Raw genomic sequence first — 14873 nt, forward strand, 5'->3', positions numbered from 1 at the left:
GGGCGGGGGCTGGAAAGGGAGAAATGTGCCTGTCAACCCATTTATAGGCTAGCATCTTGGCTCCTTAGTGTATTTCAACCTGAAGTTTTAGCCTTGCCTTTGCAAATATGTTATTCTCAAAGGTATCGGTATTGACGGCATTGGCGGTAGTGGCCTCGGCTCAAGCGATCCCTGGACACCCAGCGCCAGCTCCTGCCCCTGCTCCAGCTCCAGTGCCGCCTACGGATTCCACTAGCGAAACCGAGGCATCGCCCTCAGCTTCGGAATCTTTTTCGGCCACGAGAAAACCAATTCAGACCCCGGAACCTCAACCTCCCATCGCCACTCCTGAACCAAAGTCATTGGACACCTTGTCGTCGGTATCTCCCCAAGTGTCGCCATCTGAATCTTCTTCTTCGACCTCGGAAGCTGCTTCCGAGTCATCTGAATCTTCGGTTGTGTCTTCTTCTTCTGTTGAAACGTCGGCTTCGGTGGCAGAAACGTCGCTGCTGCCTTCCCCCAGTGAATCTGCTTCTGAACAATCTTCTTCGGCTTCATCTGAATCCTCGGCTCTGTCGAGTGAACAATCGTCAATTGCTTCCACTTCGTCTGAAGTGCCTTCTACCATCCCTGAAGGCCCCCTGTCTTCCTCCAGTGCTACTGAGTCGACTGGCGAAACCTCCGTTGAGTCTCCTATCGAATCTTCAAGCGCTGTTGAATTGCCAATTGAATCGTCGTCGTCACAATCGGTATTAGAAACCTCTTCCTTGGCTCTGGAATCGACATCGTCTTCAGAGGAAAAGCCCACTGAGTCTTCCTCTGAAGTGAAGCCCACTGAAACCTTGTCTGAAGCTAAGCCTACTGATACTGAGGAAAGACTTACACCTTCCTCCTCGACCGTCGAGGAACAACCCACCGAACAAACTCACGAGGAAACCTCCACTGAACAACCGACCGTTGAAAACACCTCTCTGCCTGAGGTACCAGTGGAAGCAACGTCATCTTCTGAAGAAGAGGTGGTGACCACTGACATTTGGCTCACCATCACCACGGGGACTAAAGCGTGTGACACTTGTCTGGAATCAATCATCACTACTTCGATCCCCGTTGAAGTATCGCCTACGGTTGAGGGCTCGGAGACTAAGCTCGTCACTAAGGAGAAACACCCTGAAGTCACCGTCACCGTTACTTGTGAAGAAGCCAAGTGCCACGAAACTACCATCACCAACTGGAGCACCGAATCCACGCCACTTACTCAAAAAACCGTTGAAGCTGAGTCGTCGCTGGAACCCGATATCACTACGTTTGTTACCATCACGTTACCCGCTACTGAAGTCGCTTGCTCTGAGGGTGAATCGTGTCTGCTGAAGACGGTAAAGCCCGAACAAGTGTGCCAAGGCGACTCCTGTACCACCACCACCCCCACTGATACTAAGGCCCCCGAAACTGCCCCGGAAACCATTTCCGAGTCTGCCACTGGGTCTACTGCCTCTGAAGAACCCACTACTACTTACACTAAGACGTTGGCGGTGACGGAAGTCAGCTGTGGGCCCGATGAAGGCTGCGAACTGAAGACTGTACAACCAGCAGTGGTGTGCCAAGGCGATGACTGTGAGACCACTACCTACACGTCCTACATCGACGTGTACGTCACCCAAAGTCTGAGCCTGCTTGCTGGTGCGGAAATCATCCCTACCTCGCTGTTCCCGGAATTTGAGGGTGGTGCTTCGAGCACTCAAGCCTCGGTGGCGGCGGTGGTGATGGCATTGGTGCCTCTTTTCCTTCTCTGATCTTTCTTTCATTCTCTCTACTCTTTCAATCTAGTCTTTCTTTTTTTACTGCCTACTTTAGCCTATCCCAAAAATATCTCCCCTCTTCTTTTTTTTATGATGTCTCCCGGACTCTCGCAGTAGAGACGACGATTACTTGTGAAATACGAGGAAGGGATGACCTGTGACGATACCCAAGAATATACGTGTTTGCCTTCTCTATTATTAAAATGTAGGCCCACTGTTTGCATTCGAGAGTGACCGCCTCCTGCAACCCTGAAACCAAAAACATTACCACCCGCACACTATATAGTGAGTCCGAACTCGCCCAGTAAATCTTCTTCTTTATGGTCACCACTCCAATGATGCCTAACCCCAATTGAAGCAGGGCCATCCGGCAAAAGAAGTTTTCAACTATGATTATTGGTCATTTGGTTGTCACCTTCCCATTGTCGTTACTTTCGGTTTCACGTCGTCAATTTGGTCGTCGCTTTTTTTTATCACAATTGTATTGAAGCGCAGCACATCCAGGCACTATCCCATGCCGATCCTTTATTTTTATCACTGTGAATTGATTTGTTCGGTCTTTATATATCCCCCATTTTTGTGTTCCAAAGAAAAAAAAAAAAAGAAATTGACATACTCAGAAAAAGATAGCCAACCCCAGATTTCGGTTCCGCTAGACCTCGTTCCTTTTACCTTGAATATCACCAATAAACACCGATTAGCACAGTGTAGACACCAGTTTACAAATTTCTTAGTCTATATCTATTCATTATGATCATATTCTCGTTATATACAATTACAATTCCAAGGGCTTGTTGTTGGTCTTGGCGGCTTCACCGTACTTCTTGAGTCTGATCGATTGGATGGTGATAAAGCCCGAGGTGGCTTCGGGCGAGAACCCGGTCAACTCGTCCATCGACAGCTCGGTGGCGTCGTACAAGTTTTCGGTTTCCGACGATCTCCCCAACACGATCACGTTACCCTTGTAGGCAGCCAATCTCACGACACCGTTGACGGTCTTTTGCGAGGCGGGGATGGTGGAACGGATGAATTCACATTCAGGGGTGAAGTACATCCCGTTGTACAATTGTCTCGAGAACGAGATGGTGACGAATTGGTCTCTCAACGCACGCAATTCCTTGTCCAAAGTCAACCCTTCGATGTCGATGTGGGCGGCTCTGAGGATGGTCAAACCGGGGGTTTCGTAGCACCCTCTCGACTTGATCCCGATGAAACGGTTTTCCAAGATGTCGACACGACCGACACCGTTTCTCTTGGCCAACTCGTTGGCGGCGAGGAAAAGTTCGACGGAGTCGGTGATTTCCTTACCTTGCACTTCGAGCTTGGTGGGGATCCCCTTCTCAAAGTGGACCTTGAATTCTTCAGGGGTGTCAGGAGCGTCGGTGGGGTCGACAGTCAACTTCCACATGTCCTTAGGAGGGGTGGTGTCGGGGTCTTCCAAGATACCGGCTTCGTAGGAGATGTGGGCCAAGTTTTCGTCGGTGGACCAGGGCTTGGCCTTGGTCTGGGCGACGGGGATACCCTTTTCGGCGGCGTAGTTCAACAAGTCGTTTCTGCCGGCGAATCTTTCGAAGAAAGCCGGGTCTCTCCAGGGGGCAATCACTTGCACGTCGGGCTTCAACGCGTAGTAGGCCAATTCGAATCTGACCTGGTCGTTACCCTTACCGGTGCACCCGTGGGCGACGGCGAAACAGCCGTGCTTATCGGCGACGTCAATTTGCGCCTTGGCGATGACGGGACGAGCCAACGAGGTCCCCAAAAGGTAACGGTCTTCGTATTGACAGTTAGCCTGGATGGCGGGGAAACAGATCTTTTCGACGAATTCCTTCTTGACGTCGGGGCACTCAAAGGCACAGGCACCAATCTTCAACGCCTTCTCTCTGGCGGCATCAAAGTCTTCCAATTGGCCGGCGTCGACAAGACAGGCGACGACTTCGTAGCCTTGCTCAAGCAACCACGCGAGGATGATCAGGGTGTCCAAGCCACCCGAGTACGCCAAACAAACCTTGCCCTTCGACATTTGTGAGATATAAGTGTTAGTTAATAAAAGAAAAATAAACTGGGAGGCAGGGACGGGTGCTTTATATATTTGAGGGGTGAAAATTTGTCCTGGGGCTGCATACAGGAGGTTTTTTTCGTCATCGCGGTTAGATGAGTCAGGGTTACCGCATCGGGACAGCGATGCCGCGGTGTCGCTCCCCGGCAGTAGCCGGCTTCTTCTCGAAGTGTTGAACATGATCGCTGACAGTGGTCTAAGTCACTATATGCCACTGCTGAAGCCATCTGTGTTGTCGTCTACTTTCCTTACATTGTTTATCTCTCACTTATCACGGTGGGTGGTGCTACCATCGGTGGTGATTGGCCGCAGTCATCATGCGCAGCACCCACCCCCAGCCATGCCACCGAACAGAACCAAAAAAACGCATACTTTAGTCTATTAGTCACAACTTTAATGCTATCGTACATTCTTACTGTAGTCTCACTCACCATCCTCACTTTCCCATTGGTTGTTCTGTCCTCTATTCCCTCATATTTCGTAGTTTTTTCGTATCCGTTGGCCTCGGAAATTTGCCTTCCAAATATTGGCACGGCGACTCGTGTTTAGCCATCTCACCACGCGCACCAAAACACTGTGTCCACACTCTCACAAGCACTCGCACCAACCACACCGCCATGGGGCTCAAGGAGGACGGCAACCACGCCTACGCCGCCGGCGAGTACGTGCGGGCAGCCAAGCTTTACCGCGACGCCCTCGCTGCTGACCCAAATAACGCCGTGCTCTATCTGAACCGGTGCCAGTGCTTCCTTAAGCTTAAGGACTATAACCGAGCGTATAAGGACGCGGTGGCAGGAATCAATTTGATCGGCGACCACGACGATAAGTTGGCGGCTAAGCTTTACTTCCGTAAAGGGATGGCGCTAAAGGGTTTAGGGGATGTGGCTAAAGCCCGCTACTGTTTTAATAAAGTGCTTAACTATGACGCCACCAACACCGATGCGAAAACTCAAATGGCTCAATTGGGAGCACTGGTCGAAGTCGAAGCCGTCACTCAGCTCCCTCAAGAATTTGCCCTGATGGTGACAAATGAACCGACTAAAGCGAAGCCCGTGACCCCGGAACCAGTGGTACTGAAGTCAGCTCAAGCGGAAATTGACGCCTTGTTCCCACTGTCGAAATCATCCAAGAAAGAAACACAACAACCACCAAAGCCGTCCCTGACTCAAACGGATTCCCCCCAACTTAATCCATTACAATTGCTTACTCAGCTTAGACGGCTATCACCGGAGGAGAAACTGCGGGCCTACCGCTACGTCGTCAGCCTCACTCCCACGGATCTCGACATGTTCAAGTCTGGAGTTGACAGCAATTTCCTCGAGTTCTACCTCGAAGCTATTGCCAATACCACCGACATTGACCCGCAATTGGTGGCCCAATGCCTCGCTACCCTTTCCAAATTCCCTCGCTATTCATTATCTATGACGATGGTTGATCCTAAACTACGCCAAGCCGTCCAGAGTAAAGTACCTGGGGCTCGGCTTGACTAGGTATCGTTATACGCTAATCTATTGGGTGACCGACGGATCCAGCCAAACGAGATCGCCCCACGAGTACTGGCATCAACAAGTCGACGACGGACGTTCTGTGGCGGTACTCCTTTGCTCAACTCAATGGCCGCGAGTCCTGCCACCATAGGAGCCGCCATCAGCGTCCCCAGATACGTCGCCAGCCCCGAAGGATCGTGAGCGTCTAATGACTCTACCCTGACTCCAGGAGCGAATAAGTCAACACAATAACCCCAATTGGAAAAGGGAGCTAGGGCATCGTCGCTATCGGCAATGGCACCCACGGTGATCGCCCCAGAAGCCAGTGCCGGACTCAGAAGACAGGCGTTGATGTGCTCATTGCCCGCAGCCACCACCACCACCATCCCCATTTTGACCACCTCGTTAACCACTTCGTTAAACGCTCGCAGCCGTACCGAGCCAAGGGAAAGGTTCATCACTGCCGGTACTCCCTTGGCCTCCATATCGTTGACGGCATACTCCATGCCCAAAAAGATCGTCGACAAGCTGCCCCTACCTCTTTGGTCAAGCACTTTCACCAGGGTAATTTGGACATCTTTGGCCACCCCGTAAGTGGCACTGCCGACGATACCGGCGACGTGGGTACCGTGACCGTTAGCGTCATCCGTCAGCTCGGGAGTAAAGTTGGCTCCCACTTCCGCACGCCCTTCGAACTCGTCAAAATCAACGTTAACCCCCAGATCCAACACGTACACGGTTACTCCCTGGCCTGAAGCGTCGTCGTCCCACCGGTACGCACTCCCTGGCTCGTCGCTAAACAGCAGCCGTTGCGATATTCTCGCTAAGTGACGAGGGGCGGGGGCCTGTTCCACCACTTCCAACTGCTTCACGGGCGTATCGTCGTGGATCATCAACACTTCGGGACACTTGCTGAGGATACTGAGTCCTCGCGGCTCAAAGTCAGCGACGAAACCAGAGATGGTGCCGATGGTGAATTGCCGCTTAACTGGTGGAGGCTCCTGGCGGAAATTGGACCGGATCCAGTTGGTGGCGACGTCCACGCGCAGATGGGGCTTGAGGATGACCAAATACTCTGCTGCCGCCACGTATAAAATCCACCACCAAATCATAACCGACTAAGAGGTGGGACAGTTGATTGGTTTTAATCTGCCGTCACCCACTTCGTCTTGTATATAGAGTATACATCAACTTTAAGCATATATAACAAATATAGTAAAGTATACACAGGAGAATGAAAATTAAGTAAGGTATAAACTGATTAAAGAATCTCCAGAAAGGCCGTAATTGCCGTGTTACCATCTAGGTGACTCCATCATTACCAATGGAGAGAGTACTACGATAATGGCATATATTACCTACTGCATTCACACAGTTTAAAGGCATCAACAGTAGACTGAATGACTTGCCGAGCGTCATTGTATACTCTACTTGTCAAACATGTTGTAGCCGAAGTTTCCATATGAGGTTCCTTAACTCTCTGAGATTTTGCAATCCACTAAAATTGGAGTTGATCTCAACGGATCTTTCCCTGCAAACGTAAGCTACAATCTGGCTAGGTCGTTACTCGTATCTAAAACTATATACAGCTGCCACTATTTACAAGGGTCACCGTTTATCGTCGTTAATCATGCGCCAGATGGCATCAGCATCGCGCTTGGTAGGAGGGTTATACTCCCGACAATGGTCGCCAAAGAGAAGCCGTCGCCACCAACTGGGACGGGTCTGGGGACTCACCACGAGACTATCGGCAGGACGCGACTGCATCATCGTAAGCCGTTGCACTTGGCGGAGCTTGTGGAAGTTGTAGTAGGTGATCAACAACCCTTGGAGTGCCAGCACCACCACCACGGCTCCAAACCCCCACTCGGATTCCTCGATGTAGTTTTTCAAATTCATCCCGTAGAACGCCGGTACCAATGTCGCCACCGTAAAACCCAAAGTGTATAACGTCACTTTAAGCTCAAATAACATAAGCTGGTTGCGGTTGGCGTCGAGGATAATGTTGGCCACTTCTTCAGTGGCCTTAATATCACTAAGCGACAGCCCCAGGTGTTGTACGAGCTCGTCGCACTGGTTGGAATAGGTTTCAAGGATCATTTCGAGGTCGTCGTAGTCGTGGTCGGCGGGGGGAGGCTGGCTCAAATACATCCCCGCAAGATCTTCATCGTTATCCAACACTTCATCAAGGACATTAGCAATAAGCTGAGCCTTTTGGTGGAAGCGGGCGAGCTTTTTCAGCTTGATCAATAACTCTTGTAAGTTTTTGCGGTCGACTTGGTCCTCTAGTTGGTGTAAGATGCGGTTGTTATCTCCCGTCTGCGCTCTCAAATCGTCCTCCATATACGTCATGATGTTGATCAATATCGTTTCGATCGCTCTGAACTCGTACGGGGGACCGTAGGGGGTCTTAAGCTTCATCTCAAGGTCATACATAAATAGACCAAGGCGTGTCGCCCCAATATCGGTGCTAGTATCAAACACCATCACCTGATCCCTTTTGATGATCGCCTTAATGTGGAGCAAGTTGACGATGATGGCGTTATTGGCACGGATCATAATACTGGGACTGATATCGATCGAGGACGTATCGATTTTGCGGACGTCACGCGGGTGGAGGTTATTGTCACGTAAAAACTTCATCTTGGGGAATCGTTTGGACACGGCGGTGATGGCGCCGTGGCTGTCAAACGTGGTGCAACTGATGTAGACGTCCAGCGGCACCACCGGTTTCAACGTGTTGTGGAGCAGCAGCGAGATCGGCACCGGCAACTGGTCGCTGTGGTGTAGGTTCGACGTGAACTGCTGGAGAGCGGTGCGGCTGGCATCGGGCGTGGAACGATGGCGGAGCCATTGGTGGAAGGGGAACACGCCTCGTCGCCACTGTCGCATGGGGGTCCAAGGGCCGCACCGCCGCACCGATGAGCCCGATGGTAGTACGTGACGAGATAGGTGGAAATGTTAAGAACAACGTTATATAGCGATATATTTAAGTGTTCGTGAGGTTAGTTTGGTTGGATACTTAGCCTTAAAATTGTTGGAGTAAGGGTTGATGAATTATGGCCTTATCACTGGTTCTCACACCCAGAGCAAGTGTACGAGCGTGTTACTAGTAAGTACGAGCGTGTTACTAGTAAACACAAGTGAATATTTGTGATCTTTAGATGGTGCTAGTTTAGGTATTGCCGTGATGGGGAACTACTTAGTGCTAGCAATGATGGGAGAACTAGGACAACTTGTGATGGAATGAGCCGCTTATCGACATTGATTAACCTGAGAGAAAGCTCCGCCGTTGTTCTACGGGCAAAGTTATCGGTTGACGGTTTGATATTGACCTCTGAGAGGGATATATGCCATGCCTGGTTTTGACGCCATCCAATTTGCCGATTATCTGGTTCGAATGCTCAATTCAACCACTCATCTGCGCCGTTATCTGACAGTGGGGCGATTTATGGGTTCATTTGGAAAATTTTACTGTTGTCAAGACGTGTGAGTTGTTCGCTTGGGTGGCATATGCTCAACATCTTGAGAGTGATTCAGGCTTCTGGGCATCAGCCACAAGGCAATAGACAAGTTCCCAATTCACTAACGCGCAAGCAGTTCTGTATTTGTTGCTGGTCCGAAACTAACATCTCCCGGTGCTTTCACCTACATCTGGTGGAATCGTTCTAGGCTTTTTTCGAAGTAGATGCTGTCGTTGGGTGTAATACCAAGGTGGTACACGTGTGGGGTCGTTTAAATATACTCCTCACGAAGTCATATTTTTTTTTGGTCTAAGTCAGTCGTTTTTCTATTGTTGAACACAATGTCAATCCAACACAGTTTCCAGCCTCAGGAGGATTGACTCGGGACCACCAGGTGCAAGTGGGCGCCGCGTACGCAATAGGGGTGCTTAAGACAATAGCCACTAGCAAGGGGGTACTTGCGACCAACAAGCGCACGCCACATTGGATTAGTCCTAGCATAGTCCGTGCATTAAACGGTCGTTGTCGAAACCTCGTATACACCGGTTGTTGTATAATTTATGTGACAAAGAAATCAAGGTGCCAATTTCAAAATCGGATATGAAAGCAGGGAATGGCGATACAAAGATCTCACTTTATCCTGTTGAATTGACGTCTCGGTTGAAATTTCATGTACTAAACCAAGGGATGGTGACACGCTTTGTGCTATTGCAACCACCACTTTGTGAAGCTTTTGGCTGTGGCCCACTATTGTCTATGACGTAGGGTGGGTTGAACTTGACTCTGAGAATAGGGGATTTTCGAGTTATATAGAGGCCACCGACCATGAACCATTATTTCAACAACCATGATGTTGTTACTGCTTATTGCGGTAGCGTCGGCGTTGGTGGTTCCTGCTGAACCCCTCGACAAGAGACACCCTGAAGGGATCATTACCAACGATATCAATATTTCCGACCACTTTACTTACCAAATGCAAGTGAAGGTTGGCTCTCAAGGACACTCGTTTAACCCCGTCGCCGACACCGGTTCCCACGAGACGTGGTTCCCCAATTACGACGGGTGGGCGTCCCAATCGACATCGCTCAAGAACCTTACCCTGCCATTTTCGGCAAGCTACGCTGGCACCTACGGATACAATGGGTACTGGGTCACCGACTCGGTCACTTTTACTGATGGCGCCACTACCAACTTCCAATTTGGCATCGTCGAGAACAAACGAGACGGCTACTACCAAGAGGGTATGGTCGGCCTTTCACGGTGGTCGGGAGGTGACCACGACACGTTGCCGTACCGCTTGAAAAACACGGGGGCCATCGATCGCGGGGTGGCCTCGTTATACTACTCCACCGATAAGAAGAAGGGGAAGTTAATTTTTGGTGGCTACGACCAAGCGAAGGTGGCGTCAGCCTGGAGTACTCACTCTGACCCGACGACGTTTAAAGTGCCCCTCAGAAACGTCACCGCCAACGGCATAACCTATTACCCTGACTTTGGCGACTTCCCCATCGTTGTGGATACTGGTGCTGGCAATTCGTGGATTCCTAAGGCGATCCTTGACCCGATTGCGCAGTTATACAATAACCCTCAACGGTCGCAATCCCTCTATAGGGTGAGTTGTGACATTCCTGACACCCTGTTCCAGCTTGGGTTTGGTAATTTGGTCTTGGATATCCCGCTTAAGGACTTTGTCAGGCCTCACAAGGAAGGGGACACTGTGTGTACCTTGGGTGCTATTGCCTCTGAAAGAACCAGCAGTAACATCACTCTCTTTGGCGGGGCAATTCTCAACCATGTGGTGACGCTTTTCGATTACGACAACGGCGTGGTCTCAGTGGCTAACTATAAGGAAACCGATGAAGAAAACATCGTTAAACCAGAATAAACTACGATATCATGTTTTGAAATGAACAATCTAGCAATAAAACATGGTATATCAATCATTTATGGTGTAATTGGGCAAATACAATCAAGGTGAGAGGCCAAAAGACGGAAAACCTACACTTAAAAGTACTAAACCCACAAAAACCAACCAATTGATTGAAGCTCAAGGAAAGCATGCGGAATATCATGCAAAAGACAAGTTTGTGCGAGAATTTTCGTCTGACAAAGCGACTGCAAAGATAGTACACCACCAAGAGCTTTACAAGCAATGTGAAATCAGGTATAATGAAATTGACATCGACCCTATGGACGAAACGCCTGACGAAAAGACGCAGCAGTTGTTGGGCGAGAGGCTGAAGTTGGAAAAGGCATGTGAATCCCATAAGTTCAAAAAAAAAAACTGGCAGATATCTTTATTGGTGTTTTTTATGGAATATGGAACTACTTAAGGGCCTCTAAAAAGTTTATATAAAAATTTTCCACTTAGATTTTTTGATCTAATCGTTTGCATTTGGATCTAAGCTGTAAAAATGTCTAAAATTGTTAATGTCCATGTTATTGTTAAAAGACAACTTCGAAGTAATAAAAATTCATCGAGTCCGGTATGGTGTAATGGCTATCACGGTTCGCTTTCACCGAGCAAATCAGGGTTCGATTCCCTGTACCGGAGTCTCCTTTTTTTTGTGTAACTGTATGAAAGTCGAAGTGGTTTACGACCTCCCTTATTGATTGTGCTCTTCATGCGGATTTGTCTATTACTCTATAAAGTTTGGTTTTGCCCACAGAGGAATGTCATCTTCGAAGCATATATTGGGATTCCCCTGGTAATGGTACTTGAATGCATGTAACCAGATCGCTTGATCCGACAAGTCTCGGTCGGTGGTTAGCAACTGCTTACCACATTCGAGACATTTAGTATCGTAGTCCGCTTTCAATTTTTCGAATGATTGCGAGCGGAGAGACTTTAATCTCTCGACCTCTGACCTTAGTGCTGAGTCGTGATACCAGTTGGTGATGCTGTAGAGGTCAATGGTACCTTTTTGCAATGCTTCCGGGAGCTTATCGGCCAGTTGTAGTTGGCCAAACTCAGGGTGTACGCGAAAGAGACGTCGGTAGAGTTCAAGTTCAATCGAGCAGCTGAGCTTATTCACTTCGTGGTTGATAAACCCTTCGTTCACCGGGTGATAGAGATAGTCATTGGCAATGGGGAACCCCACGTTACGGAGATGAATGCGGATTTGGTGGGTTTTCCCGGTAACGGGTTGACATTTAACCACACTCTGGTTCAGGGTTGGGTCATAACTCACGCGGGTGAAGATGGTGGATGAGTTCGCCATAAGTTCATCGGCATTGACGGGCCGGATATGGCCCTGGGTCGACATCACCGAGAATATCGGACAATTGACCAAATGGGTACCTTGGGGGAACTCGCCTTTGACGCGGGCAAAATACTCCTTAGTCACCAACTGCTTATTCTCGGAAAACAACTGTTGGTAGTATTTGCCCGCTTTTTGGTTTTTGGCGAGGATTAGCACCCCGGCGGTAGCTTTATCAAGCCGGTGAGTGGGCCATACGTTCGCTAGCTGGCGGTCGAACTTGACGATTTCCGTGATCGAATTGTAGTGGTAGTTCCCCGTAGGGTGGGTGGGGATCCCCGGAGGCTTGCTGATCACGAGCAAATCGTCGTCTTCGTGGATCACTGTCCACGGCAAGTCGCCCACACTAGGCTCGTGGCGGTGTTGTAGCGAGTGGATCACGTCAAACCGATCCAACGGACGCGTGGCAAGCGAGTCCCACCCTTTGATCGTCTGTTGGGTGTGTTTTTTCTTCCCCTGGTTCGTCTCGATGAACAAGCGGTGGTGGCGGATCGCCTGCTCCACCACTGCTGCCAGCTCGCCAAACTCGGTGGTTTGAAGCTCAACGAGTGTCTTCCCCTCCCATCGTTGTTTTATGCGGACGGAGAACTCGGAGAAGTAAGGGGCTACTTTACGCAACCCGTTCTCGAAAGTGTACATCTCGCGATGCGCCCATATATTGATAAGGGCTCTCAGTCGCGGTGGAGGGTGTTACCAGAACGGTCCCGAACGTCAATAAACGCAAGCAGTTGGAAACCGGTGCGCGAAAACTAAAGTGTAAATAGCTTAGCGAATTAACTCGATCTGGTAAACAGTCAAAAGAGGTCACGGAAAGTGACTTTTGACAAACTTTTCATGTAGCTATCGGTGTTAAGTGGTGAAGAAGACATTTGTTTCAATATCTGCTGAAAAACACACTACTTGAAGTTTGACCAATTTCAAAAGGGTTGAAACATTGAGGTGTAGTACTAGTGATGGTCTCAACAGATTATCGTTATTAGAAAACAAGCGTATTATACAGGGATATCTATAGCCGGCTAGACTACTCTAGACCGACGCTCTATCGCGTCCCCCACGTTAAACAAGTGTCGTCCCAAGCTAGACATCTCTAGACTCAGGAGTTGCCGTTGATGGGAGGAGGCACGTTCGCCTTCAGCTGGCCGATGACGTTACCGGCCTCGATGTACTCACACACAATGTAGTGGCCCCAGTTGGTGGCCCGGCAGTCCTTGCGGGCACACCCCAATTGGGTCAGCGCCTTCCACACCACCTGGGTGAAGTGGTCGTAGTGGTCTTCGGTGCCGTAGACGTAGGTCTTGCCCTCGTCGTACCACGCTTGCACGGCGTCGACGCCGTCGTAGCCGGCAGCCAAATTCTCACCGTACTCGCCGTGGGAGTGGGTCAACACCCCCAGACAGTCGTAGTTGTCGGCCATGTTCTTGGCGTACTGGTAGGCGGCGTCGGACCACAGCATCTGCGGCGACCCGTGCTGGGCCCGGAGCTTGTTGTGGATGTCGAGCATCTGCTTGTTCCAGTTGGCGTCGTTGCCCAGGCCGAACGAGTTGCCGTTGCTGCCACTGTTGCCGTTATTGCCGTTGTGGTTGCCGTTGTTGCCGTTATTGCCGTTGTTGCCGTTGTTGTTACCATTATTGCCGTTGTTACCGTTGTTTCCTTGGTTGTTGTTGTTGTTGTTGTTGTTGTTGTTGTTGTTGTTGTTGTTGTTGTTGTTGTTGTTACCTTGGTTGTTGTTGTTGTTGGCGGTGGAAGGGGTCAGAGTGGCGGCTTGAGGAGAAGCAGAGGCCGACGAAGAGGCACCCTGCTTTTGCACCCCACCGAAATCAAACAATTGCGACCAGAACGAAGCGTCGCCCGACGAGCCAGTCGCCGAGGGCTTGGGTGCCGGGGCCGCCGGGGCCGCCGACGAGGCACTCGCCCCCGAGTCGACGCCAAAGTAGTTGTGCCACTCGTTGATAAAACCGGGGTCCAAGAACCCTTCCAAAATTTCAGCTAACCCAGCGCCAGCGGTGGAGTCAGCAGAAGTAGCAGGAGCAGCCGAGGCAGCAGGAGCTCCCTGGCCGTTGTTGGTGGCAGCAGGAGCGGCTGCCTGAGCCACTTGGGTGGTGATGGTCACTTGATCAACGACAGTAGCAGCGGCGGGGGGAGCGCCGGCAGCAGCCGGGGGGGCGCTCTGGGGTTGGCCAGCGGGGGCACCTTGAGGTTGAGCCGCCGCCGTCGTCGCTGGAGCGGGTGCTGGAGCCGCCAGGGTGGGGAACAAGAAATCAAAGAAGCCGGCAGCAGCATCGCCCTCGGGCACGGGGAGGGCCGACGCCACTGCGGCTAAGGCAAGAACCGCGGCGTACATCAAAGGAAAGACGAGGAAAAAAGGTGGTGGTGGTGGAGAGAAACAGTGGGGCAGGCCCAGCGAAGATATATTTATTGGTACCCTGCCATATTCGCAACCATTGCCTGACTGGGTCACATTTCCGCATTGGGCAAGTAATCTGCAGGACAAGCCTCGTCTCGGCGTGAGGTCACATTTGTTTACCCCAGCACCAAACGGGAAACCAGGGGGGATATTCGTCATTTAAAAAGGTTTTCTGGTACTTCCGTGGGCAATCTATCAGCTAGCGTTACCAGTTTCTTCATTTGCGATGCTTTTCCTTAGACTTATCTCTGATAGTACCTGGAGTGTCGTTTCTGTGCAGCCTGCACAACGCTCGCGGTGCATTAGACGTGCATGGCGCCGACCACGATGAGCACTAGTTATAACTGGTTTAGGCAGTGGACAAAAGGAACTCGCCAGTGGCGTGGCAGCGGCTATTATCCTAAACAGGATACCAAGACACGCTGCC

General features: G+C 50.5%; 8 protein-coding genes across 8 annotated transcripts; 3 read left to right on the top strand and 5 right to left on the bottom strand. All coding sequences in view use genetic code 12, as the record gives it.

The window, feature by feature from the left end:
* Nucleotides 1-107: 107 nt before the first annotated feature.
* Nucleotides 108-1769, top strand: DIURU_001370 (uncharacterized protein; the record flags this gene model as incomplete). The annotated part of the gene is made up of 1 exon (XM_034153906.1): nucleotides 108-1769. One exon carries the CDS (start codon nucleotides 108-110, stop codon nucleotides 1767-1769), a length of 1662 nt encoding a protein of 553 aa, XP_034013818.1.
* A 781-nt stretch (nucleotides 1770-2550) lies between these two features.
* ARG1 (argininosuccinate synthase) lies at nucleotides 2551-3795 on the bottom strand (the record flags this gene model as incomplete). Its single annotated transcript, XM_034153907.1, has 1 exon — nucleotides 2551-3795. One exon carries the CDS (start codon nucleotides 3793-3795, stop codon nucleotides 2551-2553), a length of 1245 nt encoding a protein of 414 aa, XP_034013819.1.
* Nucleotides 3796-4448: 653 nt separating this feature from the next.
* DIURU_001372 (uncharacterized protein) lies at nucleotides 4449-5321 on the top strand (the record flags this gene model as incomplete). The annotated part of the gene is made up of 1 exon (XM_034153908.1): nucleotides 4449-5321. The coding sequence occupies one exon, from the start codon at nucleotides 4449-4451 to the stop codon at nucleotides 5319-5321; it is 873 nt and encodes a 290-aa protein (XP_034013820.1).
* A 120-nt stretch (nucleotides 5322-5441) lies between these two features.
* Nucleotides 5442-6430, bottom strand: DIURU_001373 (S8 family peptidase; the record flags this gene model as incomplete). The annotated part of the gene is made up of 2 exons (XM_034153909.1): nucleotides 5442-5457; nucleotides 5532-6430. 2 exons carry the CDS (start codon nucleotides 6428-6430, stop codon nucleotides 5442-5444), a joined length of 915 nt encoding a protein of 304 aa, XP_034013821.1.
* A 496-nt stretch (nucleotides 6431-6926) lies between these two features.
* Nucleotides 6927-8210, bottom strand: MRS2 (Mrs2p; the record flags this gene model as incomplete). The annotated part of the gene is made up of 1 exon (XM_034153910.1): nucleotides 6927-8210. One exon carries the CDS (start codon nucleotides 8208-8210, stop codon nucleotides 6927-6929), a length of 1284 nt encoding a protein of 427 aa, XP_034013822.1.
* A 1419-nt stretch (nucleotides 8211-9629) lies between these two features.
* On the top strand, nucleotides 9630-10667 carry DIURU_001375 (uncharacterized protein; the record flags this gene model as incomplete). The annotated part of the gene is made up of 1 exon (XM_034153911.1): nucleotides 9630-10667. One exon carries the CDS (start codon nucleotides 9630-9632, stop codon nucleotides 10665-10667), a length of 1038 nt encoding a protein of 345 aa, XP_034013823.1.
* A 754-nt stretch (nucleotides 10668-11421) lies between these two features.
* On the bottom strand, nucleotides 11422-12681 carry DIURU_001376 (uncharacterized protein; the record flags this gene model as incomplete). Its single annotated transcript, XM_034153912.1, has 1 exon — nucleotides 11422-12681. The coding sequence occupies one exon, from the start codon at nucleotides 12679-12681 to the stop codon at nucleotides 11422-11424; it is 1260 nt and encodes a 419-aa protein (XP_034013824.1).
* A 454-nt stretch (nucleotides 12682-13135) lies between these two features.
* Nucleotides 13136-14383, bottom strand: DIURU_001377 (uncharacterized protein; the record flags this gene model as incomplete). The annotated part of the gene is made up of 1 exon (XM_034153913.1): nucleotides 13136-14383. The coding sequence occupies one exon, from the start codon at nucleotides 14381-14383 to the stop codon at nucleotides 13136-13138; it is 1248 nt and encodes a 415-aa protein (XP_034013825.1).
* Nucleotides 14384-14873: the final 490 nt, after the last annotated feature.

The sequence above is a fragment of the Diutina rugosa genome (assembly GCF_008704595.1).
Source record: "Diutina rugosa strain CBS 613 chromosome Unknown scaffold68_size48173, whole genome shotgun sequence".
Taxonomy (NCBI): domain Eukaryota; kingdom Fungi; phylum Ascomycota; class Pichiomycetes; order Serinales; family Debaryomycetaceae; genus Diutina; species Diutina rugosa.